Genomic DNA, 18,991 nt, shown 5'->3' on the forward strand with positions numbered 1-18,991 from the left:
TTTAATGGCAAGTCCTGATATTTATACATTATGGTGACTCGGGGTGGGGTTCAAATTTGGAATGCTTTCGATACTACCCGTGTTATTGCTATTGCTTTGAACATTTTAGTTCTCATTGCAATAACATAACTGTTTTATCAGAAATTGGAACTCAGCTTTTCTAAAAAGAGAAAGGTTTGATCCTTGAGGCTGAGAAATTTTATCTTCTCTCAAGGACATTAACAATTTCAACAAAGGTTTGAGATTTCTTTTATAATTTCATTGATTGATATCTTGTTCCAATAATCTTAATCTTATTCCACTTTTAATTTTGTACAATTAAATATGAGATTAATATATTTTCAATCAAATTCTAAGTGAACCAAACAGACTTTAAGTCTTGCACTCGACAAAACTTGATATGTGGTAAACTCTTTATAAGCCATTCTACGAGACGAAAGGCCCATCTAAAAATTAATTCTGATAAGATACGAAGTCAGTTATATCGCCGTCATTAGAAACACTGAAATAGAAAAATTGATCGCGACTCTTAAAATAAAAAAACGAAATATTATCCCCGCCGATGTGCGATCCAAAGCCCTTAGAACACCACCGTCGATGACCCCTTACCCAATCGACGGACGACATTCCACCCACGCCCGAAATCCGACGGTCAGCGCGTTCGGATTCGAGATTCAATTAACACTTCTAAAATTACTCGACTAAGAAAATGAGATCACGCCATTTAATCTGAATAGTTCTACATCATAACTCTTTCTTTCAAACCCTAGCCATTCAAACCCTAGGTTTGTTTTTTCTTTTTCTTGCGAGCAGGCCAAATCTTCTTTCAATTCAGGCCTTTCAAAGCGCTATTTTCTTTTTATTAGATCGAATTCCGATCTATTCAGGGAATTTATCGGATTCGAAGATGATGCAACCTACGCCAGGCGCCGGGCCTCCTCTCGCGGATGCAAACACTCAGCAGCAGCAGCAACAACAATGGATGCAACATCAGCAAATGATGATGGATATGCAGCAGCAACAAGTGAATCAGGGAATGGTGATGCAGCAGCAGCAGGCGCCGCCTCAGCAGCAACATCTTCAACAGGCGCCTTATCAGCAGCAACAGGCGTTCTACCCGAACCAATCTCAGTATCAGCAGCAGCAACAGCCCATGCAAATGACACCCCAACAGCAGCACCAGCAGCCGATGTCCAGTGATGAGGTTAAAACGCTTTGGGTTGGCGATCTACTCTTTTGGATGGACGAGAACTACTTACATTCATGTTTTGCTCATACTGGAGAGGTATGGGGATTTTTGAATTTGTAAATTAAAGACTTTTACGATTTGTGTTATCTAAAAAAATCGAGTCCTGTACCCGGCGAACATCAGTTTAGATTTTTTCTTATATATTTGCACGAAATTAGCACCGGGCATGTACTTGTTTTGAATTCACTCTTATTCTGTTTCTCTTCGTCTAATTCACCCAGTACGCCTGCCATTCTTGGGTCACAGTGGACTTTCATTTCAGCTTTTAAAAGCACCTGGCATTTGTAATCCTTTTGTTAAGTTTATGTTTTTTAATTTGATTTATAATTCGGAAAATATTTCAGCGACCTTGTGCTCTATACTGCGATAGAAGGTTTGTTAATTTATCCACCTCTTGTCCTTGGCTCCTTTTTTCCTTTGTCAAATCCACCAAAGTTTTGCATTGCTTTTAAATCAAATTCACGCATGACCTGCGAGTAGCCTTAAAAAATGATTAAGTCATACGACTTTCTATATTTTCTTCAATCCTTTTTACCTTAAGCTTTACCCATAACTTGCACTAGTTTTTTTTCCTGTTGAATTCCTTGATAGCTTGCTCTGGCAGTTTTGCTTAGCTATATGGGTCCATGGCTTGCACTTCCATTTTCCTGTCACATTCACAATATTCTTGTTCCAGTTTGGTTTTATCAATTTATCAATGGTTTGAGCTAACCCAGTTTCCTTTTTTACGCATCCACGAGTTACGCTAGCCCAGTTCCATTTATGAAACACCCATGAGTGGCCCATGTCTAACTCTACCCGTTTCCTTTTGCCCAAAGTTCGTCAATGACTTACTTATCGCAGTTTTGTTTTTTTGTCATTCCATGAGATATGACCGGCCGTGCTTTTGTTTGTTTGGTTCTTCCTTCGCTCCATAGTTAGTTATTTTTACACAAGTTAAAAATCACGGCTTGCATCTACCCATTTTTTCTGCATTTAAGTATCCATTTGTTTTTGTTTTGATAATTACTCCCAAAGAGGTTAACCTCTTTTTGGAATTCACCCAGCATTTGTATCATTTGTGCCAAACAACCTCTCACGAACCCCACCATTTTCTGTTTTGGTTTGTCAAAAGTAACAAGAAGGAAAAAATGCATTTTGCTCAATTTGTTTGTCATATCTCTCCTAGGATTTTAACCTTCGACTCTTATGATGATTGAGTTGGTATTATTTAGCTCGTTTCATTATGACTTGCGGCTTTTAATATTATTCTTCTCTTTGCACTTAAACGCATTTTGGTATCAGTAATAGAGATTTTTGTGTCTCAATGTCATCCAGGACATTCTTTTGTTTTTTGGATGGTTAATAGAACTGTAAATGATTTAGGGCATATAAATTGTTAAGTTATTGGGATTTATTACAAATTACTGAATTAGTTAGGAATTCTTAAAGATTATGGAGTGAATATTAGAGTTTTTGGAATGTTGCTAAGAAAGCATAATAAAATAACAGGCGTTTTTGTTTGAGCAAAGTTCCATATCACACTCTGCTATTGGATTAAAAAAATGTGTTATTATAAATTGTTCACTCACGTTTCTGTCAGATGACTTTTGCCTACCAGACCCTTGTTTAAAATTTTGCAGTAGACATTGTTAAAACTCAAAAGATTGCATGAGGAACTTATGTAAATCCTTTTCCTTAGTATGGTAAGTTATGCCTAATTACAGATCTCTATATCATGATACGGACACTTGGGTCAATATAAAGAAGAAGCTAATGGAGATCTGAACTATGTACATGGATTCCACTGCACAAACAGGACACTGGAAAACCATATCAGATGATGAAGCTGAGACAGGGTAAAAATTAAAAATCATGTGGGGACCACTACAGTGAGGAAAAGCAGTTAACCGAATATGCATATTGATAAATGCATTTTGACTTGTGTGCATTAGAGAACCAGGATAGGATGAGATGGTTTCTGCACTGCTGGCATCTCTAATAGACTTGTACAATTAAGCTTAGCATTCATATTGCAAAAAAATTAAGATATGATATCTTGAAGAACATGAATATATTTTTGGCAAATCAAAATCGGTCAAAAATTTTTAATTATGAAGAACACCTTTTAAATAGGACTTCTTTGTGAGGGTTATTTACGATTTTTTCTTGTCCGTCTTTTTGAAATTGACAGTCATGGTTAAGATTATAGATGCTAGCCATTTTGTCTTTGGTTGCAAGATACATAGGAGGCAAAGTAGATTTGAATTTGAATTGCAATATGTACATATTAGTGAGTTGCATGTCAGCCTTTGCTTCTGTCAGCAGAAGCATATTATATGAAACTCAGATTCCAATAAATATGCTTCTTGTACATTTACGTAGTCAATCTGACTACATTATGTCTTGTTTATTGTTCTCTTTTTTTAATAGAAATGTTTAATTTAAAGTTATTATGGTGGAGATAAGTCGATGTTAATCCAGGACAGTTGCTTTGCATGATGAACGGTTACTCAATATTTGTTTTGTCACTGGGAATATGTTTTTTTAAGATGAACCTCATTGCTTGAGCAGGTTATTTCTGCAAAGGTCATACGAAATAAACACACTGGACAGTCAGAGGGTTATGGTTTTATGGAGTTTGTTTCACGTGCATCTGCTGAGAAGATTTTACTTAGCTATAATGGGACTGTAATGCCTAACACTGAACAAGCATTCCGGCTGAACTGGGCATCGTTTAGTATGGGAGAAAGGCGTACAGATGGAGGTCCAGATCATTCTATATTTGTTGGGGATTTGGCGTCAGATGTTACAGATTTACAGTTGCAGGAGACTTTCCAGAGCCGATACCCCTCAGTGAAAGGTGCTAAGGTTGTTATAGACTCAGTCACTGGGCGTTCCAAAGGTTATGGGTTTGTGAGGTTTGGGGATGAAAATGAGAGAGCCCGAGCAATGTCTGAGATGAATGGTCAATACTGTTCCACCAGGCCCATGAGAATTAGTGCAGCTACACCAAGGAAGTCTGCAGGATTTCAGCAGCCATATCCATCTAGAGGTATGTTTGATATTGGTTTGTCATTATCTGTTTTATGGTTCTGTATTATGTAGGTTTTTGGATGTTCTAATATGTAAGGTGATTGAATCAAAGCATCTCGAATCATATTTTGTATTAATGCTGTTTAGACGTAACCAAATTAATTGTTTTAAAAACTTATACCTTACTTTTCAAGTCAAACTGCTGGATAACACAAGTATTTGGACTCAAGATGAAAATAAAATATTTAGAAATTTACTGTCTATATTATATCTGAATTATATCATGCATTCATCAAATCAGATTGCTTAAAGACATCACCCTTGTTAAATTTAGATGATAATAAGATTATTATACATAAGTTTTTGATCTCCTCCATGATATCTGTATTTTCCCTACCACACAGGATCTGCATGTCTTGTCTAAACACGTGATAGTACTCTCCTTTGTAATGCTACTGCAAATTGTTGAATGTTGTTTCTGGATGCCAATTTTTTTAATTAGTAGGGAGTGGATTTTGCAATAAGGGATCCCCGAGAAACTGGATTATCAAGTCTGCACCTTTCTATGGTGGTGGTTTGATGGATTTGCTGCTTGAAGAGAAATTCCCTGTTGCTTACAGTCTTCCCTGCAAAATCAAATTTCCAATTGTTTTCCTTTCCAATTTGAAAATGGGCAAAAATTTGATTTGAGTTAGCAAGCTTATAAAACTCATGTTGTCTCAAAGCAGGATGCCAAGAGGCTTTGTTCACTTAGAGACCTGGAAACAAACAAAGCAGAAAAGCGCCTTATTAGTGCGTGGCCTCATTTAGGTCAGTTTTGCTTGTTATGCATTTAATTCATTCTATCCTTTAAGCATTTACTAAGCATGTTGATGTTGCCATCAATTGTTTTGTATCTGTGTGGTATGTTTCCTTGTTGCTCTATTTTTCCCTTTGAGGATCTCGATTTTGTGAGTTTTGTTTCCTAATTAAGTTGATGCTGTATTGCATTTATTGTAATGTTACTGGAAATTTTACCCAAGCATTAGCTGGTCCTCAGTTCCCCATGGAGCATTAGTTAAAGTTTAACAATTCGCTTTGGACACATTTATTTGGGAATCGTACCAAACTTATGGTGGTGTACTCCATGTAGTTTAGGGTTTCTGATATCTGATTTTATCCCTTTAACTGGTTGGACATCTTGTTCAGTGGTTTCTGACTGCTCTCCTGTAGAATGCTATTTAAAGTACAATTAGTAGCAGTACACTATGAATGTATTATCTTAGTCACCAATAATGTACTTAACAGCATTTATCATTTTTACATTTTTCAATTTATTCAAGTCCATGGAAGGGCTTTACTTGAATGAATTACCTAATGTTATGTGGTATCTATCTTTTCTTTGTACCTGCGAAACTTCTGCACTGGTTTTCTATTCATCTTTTCCAAGATGCCAAAGGTCAACTCTTCTGTCTAGATATTCTTCTTGTCTAAATTGCCAGGACCCAAAATTGCAATTACCTGAGGTTACATGCTATATAAATATTTTCCTAGTACTTCAAAATTTCTGCACCAGTTTTCAATTGTTTCCCAAATTGTCAAGGTCAACCAGTATTCTGTCTAGATATTCTACATCGGTCTAGGAAATGACAATGAAATCCTCTTTTCACTCAGTTATCTGTCGAACTTAATTAGATTCCTTTGGCAGTTAAAACAGATTGGAGGGCATTGTTCTTTATTTAGTATCAACTTATTACCTTTGCAAGTTCTTAAATTACCATTAGGCATTCCCAAGGACAATAATTCCAGTTATTATGCAAAATATTTTGCATATTTTAATCTCTAGCTAAGAGTAGAGGACTGATTAACTGTTGTGAAAGTTTAAAATGTTTTGGAATTTTATGCTTTTTTCTACTTTGTTGGTTTATATTGTTCTCTGTAGCCATCAAATTTAATTGTGACACTGGTTTTTCTTTTATTCGTCTTTTCAAGTTTAATGTATTAGAATTGAGGTTTGTATTGTTGTACCTGTGATGGCCATGACAATGTCCAAGGGCATTTTTGTGTAATTTGTAACTCGGCCGCGGAAGGATCCTGTGTTGGAATAAGCTGAGCGCTTTTCAAAGATAATCATATACAACTCTTTTTCAGAATTATATATCTATTAATGACAGTTTGGGAATTAGAAAAAGAAAATATTAAAATTAAATAATTGGTTTTTGGGTATATTTGCAGATGGAACAAGGTCAGGAAAATGAGTTACCAACTCTACTGCCATATCTGTGCAGGGAGTTTGTTACTTTAAAGTGCACATGGCATTTCTGTATGAAAAGTCATTGTTGGAAATGACTTTCCATAATTATTCAGAAGCCCACTATTATATTTCTTTGTATTGGCAAATGACTTAGAGATTACTCTTACTGGACTGTTAAAGCATTATATTGAAAAAATATATAATTCGTAACATTAAACATCTTTTGAACTATAATTTCTAGTTGGGACATATGAAATATGTTAGATATCTTTGCAAGATTCATTTTTCTTTGATATAATTTTGTGGACTGGATTAGGTATTACTATCATACAAATGGCCACAATGGCATTATACAGATGGCCTAGAATAGATATTATTCATGTGTCATATGGAAACCAACCTACCCATTCAAAAATTTATGTTTCAAGCTGTCAATGTCAAAATCAACTGCAGGAAACTAGGTGACTGGCATATTAGTGGTCAAGCCATGGTAACAAGTTGTCTACCGTCACAAGTTATTCATATGTTTTACAATACCATTTTGCTTGCCTAAATGTTGTTCCATTTGTATTTATCGCTTTTGAACCTAGTAGTGTTAGTGGTTATAAAAATAGAATGCTATTGTAAGCATGGTCTCTCACAATTTAAAATATCTTAAATTGACCCGCAAAGAAATATTTCCTATGTTGGCCACAAGAACATAATTGAATCAGCAGTCATGCTAGTTGCTCCCAAAAGATGTTGACATCTTTGGTTTGCTTTAGTTATGGTTTTCCATACATTAATATTCTCTCTGTATCAATTTCCCATATTGTAGCATGTTTTTGGTGCTTGGTTCCTAAGATTTTGTGCTCACAGCAGGTACTAATGGACACCAATCCCAAGGATTCCAGTCAGACCCTGATGTAAACAATACAACTGTGAGTTATATCTATTATATGTTGTTATACAATTAAACTTCTGTTTGTTTTCTTACAATTTATGTAATTTATGCAGATCTTTGTGGGTGGATTGGACCCAAATGCAACTGATGATGATTTGAGGCGGATCTTTGGCCAGTTTGGTGAACTTGTGTCTGTGAAGATACCTGTTGGTAAAGGCTGTGGATTTGTCCAGTTCGGTAGCAGGTAGGATTTAGTAATCATTGTAGAATATGTTTCTGGAATTGTCTTTATGATTTTTTTGATAAGAAAATATTATCAAATGAGGGAGTAAGTCCTGGCATTACAACAAGAGATGTGGCAAAGGTCAAACATTTGAAGTTGACAGTACTCTGATACAACTTCTTAAAACAAAAGGCCTAGAAGTCGGAAAATAAAGTATGCATGCACAGAGCAACCTATGAATAAAAAGGCATGTATGGATGAACAACAGAAAAAACTATGTATGCAAGGCAAAAACACTAGCTACATGCAGGAATCATTCCAGAAAGATGCTTGTATTTTAATCTTTGCATACATGAGACAGTGATGTGTGCATGCAGATGAACCCATTTGTGTGCGTGCATGAAAAAGCAATGCATGCATGAGTAATTCTTAATAAGAGAGCACCTGATCTAGGCATGCCCAGGTTCATGCTTAAGTGTCTGTCAAATTTTATTTGAACGCAGTCAATTAAATAAATCATCTCATTACGTACTGAGCTGAAGGAAGATTATGCATAAAATTTCCTGATATTTACTTAATTTATTAAAATAGAAACCTTAGTGGGATTAGCCTATTTAAATTTGGAGATTACTGGATCAACTTTTCGATTTTCAAATGGTTTGCATGGTCATAATGCAATAACAAGTTTTTGACTTTTGAAGATTTAACAATCCCTAAAAATTTCTAAATTTGAAGGTTTTTTTTTTTTTTTTTTTTTTCACTTTGCCAAGTCCTGTTCTTGAATTTTTAAGATGCCAAAAATAATACTGATAAAGCCAAAAATACAATTTCTGAAATATCTTCATGCCAAATCTGTTACTTGTAGAGCAAAGCACAAGAACTCAAGGAGTTGCAGCTGTTGTGGGGAAGGGTGGCATTCATGTACCTTCTATTTGATGATACTGAAATTTAGTGACACACTTAGATTCCAGATGTGACTTTTTCATCTGAAATTAGATGTTTTTAGGGTTGCAAGGAAGGAATAAGTAAAAAACAGCTAAAAGAACTTGATTTGCTTTTGCCCAACCCAAGCTTGCCGTCAACTTAAGAGTCCATCCAACTTGTCGAGAATGACTTGACTCACTGACTCATCGAACTAGCGGCAAGGAACTTTGTTTTATATGGTCATACTGTGAAAAGTCTTTGAGATAGTATCTGAATTTTGCCCAATGACATTTTAAATAGCTTGCTCACTCTTACTACAATTAAATCTTTTAATATTTGACCACCTGATTTTCAAATGTGGCATAAGTCAAAATACAAGAACAAGTCCATGAATTTTGACCATTGGATTTTCAAATGGTTTGCAGTCATTTTATGAGAGCATGTATTTGAGACCTTCTTCCAGATTTGGTCTTTATTTCTCTAGCATTGAAAAATTTATTAATCCTCTTTACCACACCTTACAAGCAAGGAACTTTGAAGCTGCATTCTAAAACCCTGGAAGAATATTAAGAAACATAAGATTCTTCCAAACTATCATTGAAAGAAGCTATCAAGAAATCTATATCAAATACCTTTCACAAATTCACCTTATGAAGTCAAGAACAATCTTCCTCAAGTCTAATATACCTAGTGGCCCCCACGAAAGACTTCTTCTCGAGCATTGAAATTTTTATCAATACTCTTCCATCACGCCTTTTAAGCAATGAATTGTGGAGCTGCACTCTCAAACTCTTGGAGGATATTAAGAAACATAAGAGCTTGAGACACTTCCAAACTATCATTGAAAGAACACTATATCCACTTACGATTGAAACTATCCAGGAATCTATGCTAAGAACCTTTCACAAACTCACCCAATCAAGAAGTAGAGAACAATCGTTCTTTTGGTTCAAACAAAAAGCATACCTAAAAACAAAGAGGGTATCTATTGGCTGCTGCAAAACCCTTCTAGAATTGATCCCAGGTGACAATCTGAGAGAGTGTAGCATAGTTACATCGCCCTGGGAGACGGGGGGATAGGGGGACAAGTTTTCGAGACGGGGGAAAGAGGGGCCTTGATTTGGGGACAACAAGGGGATGGTGGCGGGGGACGGGGGGGTGGCGGAGGGAGCAGGGGTGTATATACTATACATATGATACTTAAAATGCTATTTATGAAAAGATGTACTACAATTATACAATATAAGATACAAAGATGTAAAAAACTTATACATTGAACATTGCATAAAAGTTTTCAACTAGAATGTCATGATTCATGCTCAAATAACAAACAAACAATGAACATTGAACATTGAACATTGAACTTCAGAAAATAATAAATATTAGTCTATATATCAGTCTTTAGATCAATAGTATGAGTATCTAGATTCTACTATCTAATAGTAATCAATGATCATATGAGTCATGACATAAAGATGATTACAATAAGTATCATGTGCCATAAATCGTGATATCAAAATAAGTATATAATGCAAACAAAAACTACAAGTCTCCAAGAGTCCAAATCAAAATGCCAACTGAATGATCAATGATCATCTCCTGGAGGCTGGAAGTTGAAACTCATCGCCACTGGAACTATCAGTCTCTCCAAGATCAAGAGCCGAAAAGGGAACACCAACTAGCCTTGTGGTTGGATCTAAAGCATCCTCCTCCTCATCAATCTGTGATGTCTCCTCAGGCTCTACATCCCATCGTGATGCTAGGCTTTCGTTGTACACACTTGTCTTGCAGTCATCGATACGAAACACACTGTGTATAGCCACTAGCTTGTTTGCTCTTTGAGAAGTAAGTCTATTCGTCTTAAGAGAGTGGATGAAGCTATATGTAGACCAATTCCTCTCAGAAGCTGAGGAACTAGAAACTTGAGATGAAAAATAATTGGCCAATGTAAGCTCGGGAATTAGAAGTTGAATAGTGATCATTGAACAATGAACAATGAAAAATTAAAAGTTGAGGAACTAAGTACTTGGGACAGCAAACAAATAGCTAGTGTGGTGGTTGTAGATTTCGCTCCATAAGCTGACCACCACAAAATGGGATCCTCTTGTGCCATAGTCTTGATATTCGCCTTTGCCGCTTGATTGTAACCCCTAAGAGTAGCAAATTTGGTCCACTCAATGCGAACCTTAGCTGCTGTCTCAAGGTCATACATCCCATCTATGCACTTGAAGAACCCTTCCTTCACTTGAAAAAATTTAAAAAGTATAAATTATTAGCAAATAGAAGAATCAAGATGCTAGTAATGTAAATGATTTTAATTTATAAAATGATAAGAATCTAAGTCTTAAAGTGTTATATAATATAAATCACCTCATCATCGTGAAGTGGTGTAACTCTACTAGGCCTAGTCATGTACCACCTCGGATTCAATGCATATGCAACCATGTGTAAGGGTGTGTTAAGTTTGTCCCATCTATGTTGAATAATAGGCCGAATGCGATCATTGTAGAAGGCTAATGTGGGGTCCTTCTCTCGCACAAGTGCCCTCATCTCCTCAAGCATAGAATCAATGCACTCATACACCTCTCCAAGTGTGGGTGCATCCCCATCTCCATACCTGATCACCTTGAAGACTAGCCTAATAATAGATACAATGTATTTTGCATCGTTCCAAAATACATCACTCTTAACTATATCCTTCACCCTCATCCCCTGCTTTGACTTGGAACCATCCCAACTATTCCATTCATTTGTCATAACCATTAGTTGTAGTGGCTCCTGCAACTCAAGCATTCTCTCCAAGAGAATGAAATAGGATGCATATCATGTCTCAACTGGCTTCAGGAACTCCTTGGCGAAGCTCCTAAATAGTGCATGTGAGGTGTGGTGGTTGTAGATATACATCTGCACATCTCTACCACCACTCACCACTCCCTTTATCCAACTAATCTTCACCATGTCCTTTAGAGCATTGTTCATAGCATGCACACAAGAAGGAGTCCACCAAATATACCGATATGTGGCCTCAAAAAGCCTCCTTGCAGCTCTGCACACATGAGCTACATCTGTCACTACTTGGACCACATTTTGTGGCCCAATCTCCTCAATGGCTTTCCAAAGAATCTGAAACTGAAAATTAGCATCTTTTCAATGCCCTGAACAATCAACCGCCTTAAGAAAGAATGGGCCCTCTGTACATGTGACTATGACATTGATGAGTGGATGGTGTTTAATGTCCGTCCACACATCCATGACATTGTTGCACCCCGATTCCTCCCAAACAACTCTCATGGTCTCCATGGGCTCACTAATCTTGGCATACTCATCATCCAAGATTTTAGTCCTCAATTTGTGCTCACCTGGTGGCACATATGATGGTAATCTTGCCTTCGCTACTTTTTGAAATGCCTCCTTGAAATAAGGAGACTGAGCAATGTGAAATGGAATGCCATAGGCAAATAACATTCCCCCAATGCACGCATCTAACTTCTCTCTCTTTTGGGCTGCAAACAATTCTATAAGGTTGTTGTCACTAAACTGTGCCTTGCATTTCCATTTGCTTGTCTCAACTGCTGCTACACCTATAGAGCTATAAGTAGAGGAAGGTGCGGAGGCTACCCCTAGCAATGAAGTAGATGAAGCTCTATGTTGTGATCTTGAAGAAGACATGCGTCGGTGTTGTTTGCCCTGTATTTGTTGCTCATGCACCTCCTGTATAGTCTGAATCTGTTGCCTACCAGCCAAGGTAGTAGGCATTGGAAGGCCCAAGTCCTTTGGAACTCCCTAAAGCTTGTTGAATTCAATTCTAATTTTCAAGTTTTTGGATTCAGTCAAAAACTTACATAGTAAGACAGTTTTATCTGTCTCAAAGAGGAAGTGTGCATTCACTCTAGTGATGCTACCGTACCAGTCTTCACCACAAATATTGCATCTCCACTTTCTTGTGCCACCTGTTCTTGATCCTCTTGTTATTCTAGTGGCAAATTGTTTTAAAGGAGATTTTGGATCAAACTTACCCCTAGCCCATTGTGCCAAAGTTGGGGAGGGGCAATCAATAGATGGAGTACTAGATAGTATAAAATCAGTACCCATGGAAGTGGAACTAGTTTGGGCCCCTTGCTGATTTGGCTCAACTGGAACCCCAATGTCACTCTCATGGTCACCCCTCTCAACGGTGTCATCATCATCCTCAGCCCCCACCTCAGGCTTAGGTTCATATTTTGATTCATTGCCACTATTTGAATGAAATTCCATCTCATCATCACTATGAGTATCAATGAAGGAGCTCATTGTGACACTGCATTTCACAAAATGAAAAAACAAAAGTTAATAAAGCTAAATAAAAAAACTGTAAAACTAAAACATCAAGAATCTTAATTTATTATAATTTATTTAAATTTATAAATGATAATCATAACTATAACAAAATGAAACAAGTTACAACCAAAGAACAAAAAATCAGAATAGGTAAGGCTTATTGTTTATTAATATTGAAAAAAAAAAATTTTGTTTATTAATATTAAAAAAAAAAAATTAACTTTTTTTGTTATTTCTTACATACTGAAATCAACTCAGAATAGCCCAATTCCTATGAAACCATTGGAAGTTAATTTTCGTTTTGCACTTTTCTTTTTTCTTTTTATTAAATACAATTGAAAGAGAATAGAAGTCGTTAGTTTAAAGAAACGAAAATAGATATTTCAAAGAGTCCAAAGATAATAGAAGTTGTTTAAACAATCGAAAACATTCATAAACATGCATTTGAAAATCATAAAAATAAGTTATAAACCCTACCTTTTGCTTGAAAAACTCCTTCAACAAGATTTGGTAAACCCGGAACCACCTTCTTCTTCTTCTTGCTCTTAGGATCTCCTTTTTCACTTGCAAACACTTTCTTAACTCTTGCACAAACCCTTATCTCAGCTCGTCACTCTTCTTCTTGCTGTTGCAAACAATGAGAAATGCAAATGTGAATTAAAATGTAGAATAGAAAAGTTTTAAACAAAGGAGGAGGAATGGATGGGCCTTGCAATCCAATGCCATAAAATTAGAAACATTAAAACATTTAAAAAAAGAGTTCAACTTTTTAATTTTTTAAGTGCCTCTTTTGCTTGCTGCGGGAGATATGTCCAGGTGACCCACCACAATGAAGGAGACTCCTTGGCTCCCCCTCGCATCCCCCACTCGGAGACGTCTCCTCGTCTCCGGTGGCGGCGGCGCTCTCAGTGGTGCCGCCCGAAACGCTGAGATGCTGTCCCCCTGTCCCGGGGACGTCCCCATCTCCGAGACAATCCAGATTTGGGGAGGAGGGGGATGCGTCCCTGTGTTACATTGGAGTTTAGCCACAAATCCACCCAATCAAGAAGCAGAGAACAATCTTTCTGCTGATTTATACAAAGAGCATACCTTTGTTTTTACTTAAACAAAGAGCGTACCTAGTGGCAGCTGCAAAACCCCTTCTTTCAAATTGATTCCAGGTGACAATTTGAGAAATAGAGTTTAGCGAAAGGAAAAGTTAGCTTTGGGCCAATCTTTAAAGTGCCAAATCTTATAATGTCATGCCACCAGAAAAACAAGAAATTATTTAAATTAAGGGAAATAATAATCAATAAATTATAATAAAGAGAACGGTACAAGACATCAATTTTCTAGAATAAAAATAATTAGAACGTGGTTAAGGCTCAAGTTGTGACTCTTTCCAAAGGGCAAAATAATGAAAAGGCATGACTCCTCCATATTGGAAGATATAGAAGGGACAATGATTCGATTGAAAGGGCATCCAAAAAGGATCAAGGGAATAAGAAAGGAAATAAGTATATGTCCTGTAATCAGAAAAGGAGGAATCTGAAATACAGGTCTAATTTAAATAAGGGTTGCAGGTATGATTGTGAAGGGTTGTGTCTCTTGCTAAAGGGCATTTATGATAAAAAGGTTATAGTGCAAGAAGGCTCATTTGAGGAAAGGGGGCAGATCAGATTAAATAAGAAATGTAATACACAGCATAATCAAATACATACACTGGTCTTTTAATCCTTGCATAATACTTGAATTCAGATTTATATGGTAGTCATGTTTAATGTCACTTATATGCTTATACATTTGTAATACATGAAGACCAATATAATTAATAGAGTAGTTGGTGGTCTTGGGATGTATGCATAATACTTGAATTCAATTTTATATGACAGTCATGCTTATAGTGTATACATTTGTAACACATGAAAGAACAGTATAAGTTTTAAATTTATAATTAATGGCCCAGTACATAGTCTTCCGCTAATTAGAGGAGGTTTGCATAGTGAGAGTCAGATTAATTCCTTACAAGACTTGTAAGTCCCACGATGGGGTAAGGATATGCGTGTTAGGGTTTGAACAAAAAATTTCTAACAAATACATGCAAATTTAGCTAGTAAAGAAATATAACAGATAAATAGAACAAGAAGACACAGATTTAACATGCTTCACTCAATCTTGGGTTACATCCACCAAATAGAGAGTTCAATATTATTATCCAATGAATCGGCCTGATTACAATCTGAAATCCCCTGCAACTCATGCTGCTGCAAGAAGCTACCAAATTCTTGTATGAAAGTCCAAACCCTAAACCACTCTAACACTTATGATGTCTGTTACAAAAATAGGGTTAGAATATGTCGGCCAATAGAAAATAAGTCTCGACACCTCTGTACAATAATAAAAGCCACTTTGGCTTTGTGGGGTGATGCCACCTGATCCCATCCTTGCAAACCCCTGTCGAAAAATCTAGTGGGAAACCACACCAATATAAATGGGAAAAATTAACGAGAAGTTCCGAGATGAGGAACAATTAAGGGAGTCTGCACAATAATTTTCACCATCCTCTGCCAGGGTTAGGGGAAATAGCGAGAACAAACCCTAAATATAATAGGTAGCCTCAGTAAGGGGACATAATACTCGGTGAATTTCACAGTCCTCTGCTAGGGTTATGGGAAATAGTGAGTACAAATCCTAAATATAATAGGTAGGCTACTAGTAAGGGGACATAATAACTCAGCCAATTCCACCGTCCTCTGCTAGGGTTAGGGGAAATAGCGAGCACAAACCCTAAATATAATAGCGAAGCCTCCCAGTAAGGGGTTAATACTCATAGCCAATCCTCAATCAGGCACTATTTCATCTTAAGAGGATAGGTTGGTTTTGTTAGGGAGAGGTTGAGTAATTCCTCACAAGGTAGGTGAATCCCAAGATGGGACATGGACAGGGTCCTGAAGTCTCTAGGGAGCCTGCTTGTACATGGTTTCCGCGCACCCTATGACCAGTAAATCCTTCTTAGGGTTGAAGTTTAGGAGAGAAGCATGGAATTAGGGCTTAAGTATGCCAACTGTCAAATGTATTATGAATCATTAATTGTTTCTTAATTTATCTTGATAAAATTTTTAAGTGCATATGATCCACCACATTGGAAATGGGCAGCTTCCTAGTAGGGACCATTCCAGAGATAAGTAAATCAAGTGAAGTCCCAAATAGGTGATACCATATCTTATGTCAACAATAAGTTAGAAAAGGGCAACAAATGGAAGAATCAAACTGTATGTCTTTGTAGGACGAGGCATCTGTCCCTTTCTGGTTCCAGGCAAAGAGATCTTCCTCCCTACTCCAATTAGTCCTGAAATGTTTGACTGGAATTTTGAGATGAAGTCTAGCTTGCTCAGATCTCGAAAATCTAAGCACATTTTGTGATTTGTTTTTTGAAACATCCTAGATATTGATATTGAATATTGATTGCAAAAACCTTTGGTTTGTTTCTGTTTGCAGAGCCTCTGCTGAGGAAGCCCTGCAAAGACTTCATGGCACTTTGATTGGTCAGCAAACTATACGGCTATCTTGGGGTCGGAGCCCTGCTAACAAGCAGGTAACATACCATGCCTCTATTGTTATCTGGGAGAAGAATTATTAAACAATATTGTTTTCAATGTTTGGATGTTTCCTTTTAAAGCAGCAACAGCAGCATCAAGGACAGCCACAGGCTGATCCAAATCAGTGGAATGGAGCCTACTATGGCCAAGGATACGAAACATACGGTTTTGCTCCTCCTCCTCAGGATCCAGCAATGTATGCTTATGGTGCATACCCTGGATATGGCAATTATCATCAACAGGTAAGATAGAGTTCTCTCTGCCCTTAAGCCTGGTTATGAAAATGTTGCTCCTAGGGTTGTCTATGTACTCTGAAATGAGCTTCTGCTGGTTCAAATCTGAGTTCTGTACTGCAGGTAATTTGTTCTTTATACAAAAAGATGTTGCGAAGTTTTGAAAGTTGTCGGAAGATTATTTCTGGAGTTAATTATGTTATTGATATTTTTGAAATTTGTTTGTGTGAAGTGTTACTGATATGTAACCTCTATTGATATTGGGATTTATCATCAACAGGTAAGCTAGAGTTCGGAGCGCCTAATCTTGGTTATGGAAATACTGCAGAGTACAAGGGTTGTCTGTATACCCTATAACAATCTCTGTTGGTTGAAATCTGGATGTAGCAAATTTTTGGAAGTATTGAAAGGATAATAGTGGCTAGTGACTATTGGGTATTGGCTCGGCTTATGGTCTTTGTTGTCTTGTCATAAGATTTGTCTGGAGTTAATTTTAAGTTCTTGTTTTTATTTTCAAAATATGTTTGTGTTGAGAATTGTTACTGACACGTAACCTCCACGGAAATATGCATGGTCAATGCTATGGTTGTGGAAATGGGTTTATTATAAATGTTTTACATTGTCCAACATGGTATTCTTGTCCACTGACATGCTCATGATCAGCATGTACGTGATATTGTAGTAAGCAGATTTTAGCTTTCCCTGTCTGTGTAGCCATGTTATCAAATACCTTCTTTGGTGTCTGCCAATCATTTGCCAGCATGGTATCCATTATCCTATTTGAAAATTTCATTTAACAGAAGTGAGTCCAAGAGAGTTTTAAGTTAATATTTTTCAAGTATGTATTGTAAACATAGTAAATAATAGTATATAAGCTTGAAATGCAATTTGGCAATGGTAAACAATGTGGAAACAGAAACATTTAATGAAAAAAGCAGTAACATTTTTGGGTATTTTATTGAGACATAACTTTTGTATGCTCTTATATAACTTGCAGTACAAGCATTCTTGCTATTTTATGCTGTAGCAATCGTGTTTAAATTTTCTTCAAAAATTTATATCATGCATCTTTTGTAATACATAGTAGAATTCAAATTTAAGTAGAAGTATTATTTCTAGACGTGTTTATCGTTTCATGTCTTGCAATACTGGGTGACACAGTGCTAGAAGAGTTCATTTCTATGATGCTTTTGCCATGCACACAGACATTATCTATTGACACAATCTATTGCTACAGTCAGTATCAGAGTTTGGAGCACGGGATGAGTTATATTTTCTAGATGAGTGTGTCTTGCACACAGATTAGCAAAGTTTGCCTTGCACATACAAACATAATTATTTGCAAGATCTGCAGTTCCAGAGAGCCGTGAGTATTTATAGTTTGTCATTTTACATCTTGCCACCCATAGCGGAAGACAATGATAAGAAGAGGTCACATTTCAAGGTTGCATTTGTTATGTCTGTGTTACCTGGCCTACCCTTTTGGTCAGATCTGCAGTGTCATAGAAGAGTATCTCGCACACAGACATAATGATCCAGTCCAGTGTGTTAGCTCTGCTTTCAGGAACATGTAGCATGTAATGGAACACAATGTTGAAGCAGAGGGATCGTTTTCTGAAGTATGGCAAATTCTTTTGCTGGGATGTACACACAGAGACTTAATGAGCTTTAGTGTGTGTGTGAGAAAGAGAGCAATTTTTGAACGAATATTCGTATGAGAGCCGCTACCACAATAAGTAGTTGGTTACTGTTGAATTCTGGTGTAATGGTTGTGCTGCTCCTGCTTTCCAGGTCTTTAGATTGATCAGAAAATCACTGTTCATTTCTAGTTTCCAAAAGTATCAACATCATTATTCCTGATATATCAGTCTCAAAATTTCAGAGGGATAGTCAACCTGGTAGGAAAACATGTAGCTATGTAGGATCAATTGTGTGTGTATATATATATATATATTAATACTGATATATATTTCAGTCACTGTTGATATACAAATATTTTATAGTGAAAAACTGTTCAAAAGAATGTTAGAATAGTTCCAATTTCTAGATTACCGAGTATGTAATGTATACATAACAGAATGTTAAAATCGCTCCACTTTCTAGATTATCCATTACTTATACAGCATGCAGCTCTACACTTTGGATTGTGGGCCTGAATCATTGGAGCTTCAACGACTATGTGTTATTGCAATTGCTTTTTTATTGAAGATGAATGCGGAGCTTCAACGAGTAAGATATGGATTCGTATAGTAAGAAGCCCCGGTAATAATATAGAGCTAATCGTAATTGCTCTTGTAATAAATCTGCTACAGAACGAATATATCGATTTTGTAAGT

General features: G+C 36.6%; 1 protein-coding gene across 5 annotated transcripts; it reads left to right on the forward strand.

Annotated features, from left to right (window-relative positions):
- Positions 1-741: 741 nt before the first annotated feature.
- LOC149533229 (polyadenylate-binding protein RBP47-like) lies at positions 742-17,542 on the forward strand. 5 transcript variants are annotated; one of them, XM_089807028.1, is made up of 7 exons: positions 742-1,285; positions 3,803-4,283; positions 7,359-7,417; positions 7,494-7,624; positions 16,322-16,418; positions 16,503-16,664; positions 16,936-17,542. In XM_089807028.1, the coding sequence occupies exons 1-7, from the start codon at positions 908-910 to the stop codon at positions 16,942-16,944; spliced, it is 1,317 nt and encodes a 438-aa protein (XP_089663154.1). In that variant the 5' UTR covers positions 742-907; the 3' UTR covers positions 16,945-17,542. The 5 variants fall into 5 exon arrangements, with proteins under 5 accessions (XP_089663154.1, XP_089663156.1, XP_089663157.1 ...); XM_089807030.1 differs by having other exon boundaries at positions 16,506-16,664; XM_089807031.1 differs by having other exon boundaries at positions 743-1,285; positions 7,356-7,417.
- The last annotated feature ends 1,449 nt before the right edge of the window (positions 17,543-18,991 follow it).

Source organism: Cupressus sempervirens, chromosome 10 (assembly GCF_028749045.1).
Source record: "Cupressus sempervirens isolate cs-2001-9-10 chromosome 10, ASM2874904v1, whole genome shotgun sequence".
NCBI lineage: Eukaryota > Viridiplantae > Streptophyta > Pinopsida > Cupressales > Cupressaceae > Cupressus > Cupressus sempervirens.

Bases quoted from the DNA above. Each gene is read 5' to 3' on its own strand.
- LOC149533229 (XM_089807031.1), top strand. From the start codon at position 908: ATGATGCAACCTACGCCAGGCGCCGGGCCTCCTCTCGCGGATGCAAAC. The intron at 1,286-3,802 runs GTATGGGGATTT...TTGCTTGAGCAG, and splicing joins GTTTTGCTCATACTGGAGAG to GTTATTTCTGCAAAGGTCAT. The intron at 7,625-16,321 runs GTAGGATTTAGT...TTCTGTTTGCAG, and splicing joins TTTGTCCAGTTCGGTAGCAG to AGCCTCTGCTGAGGAAGCCC.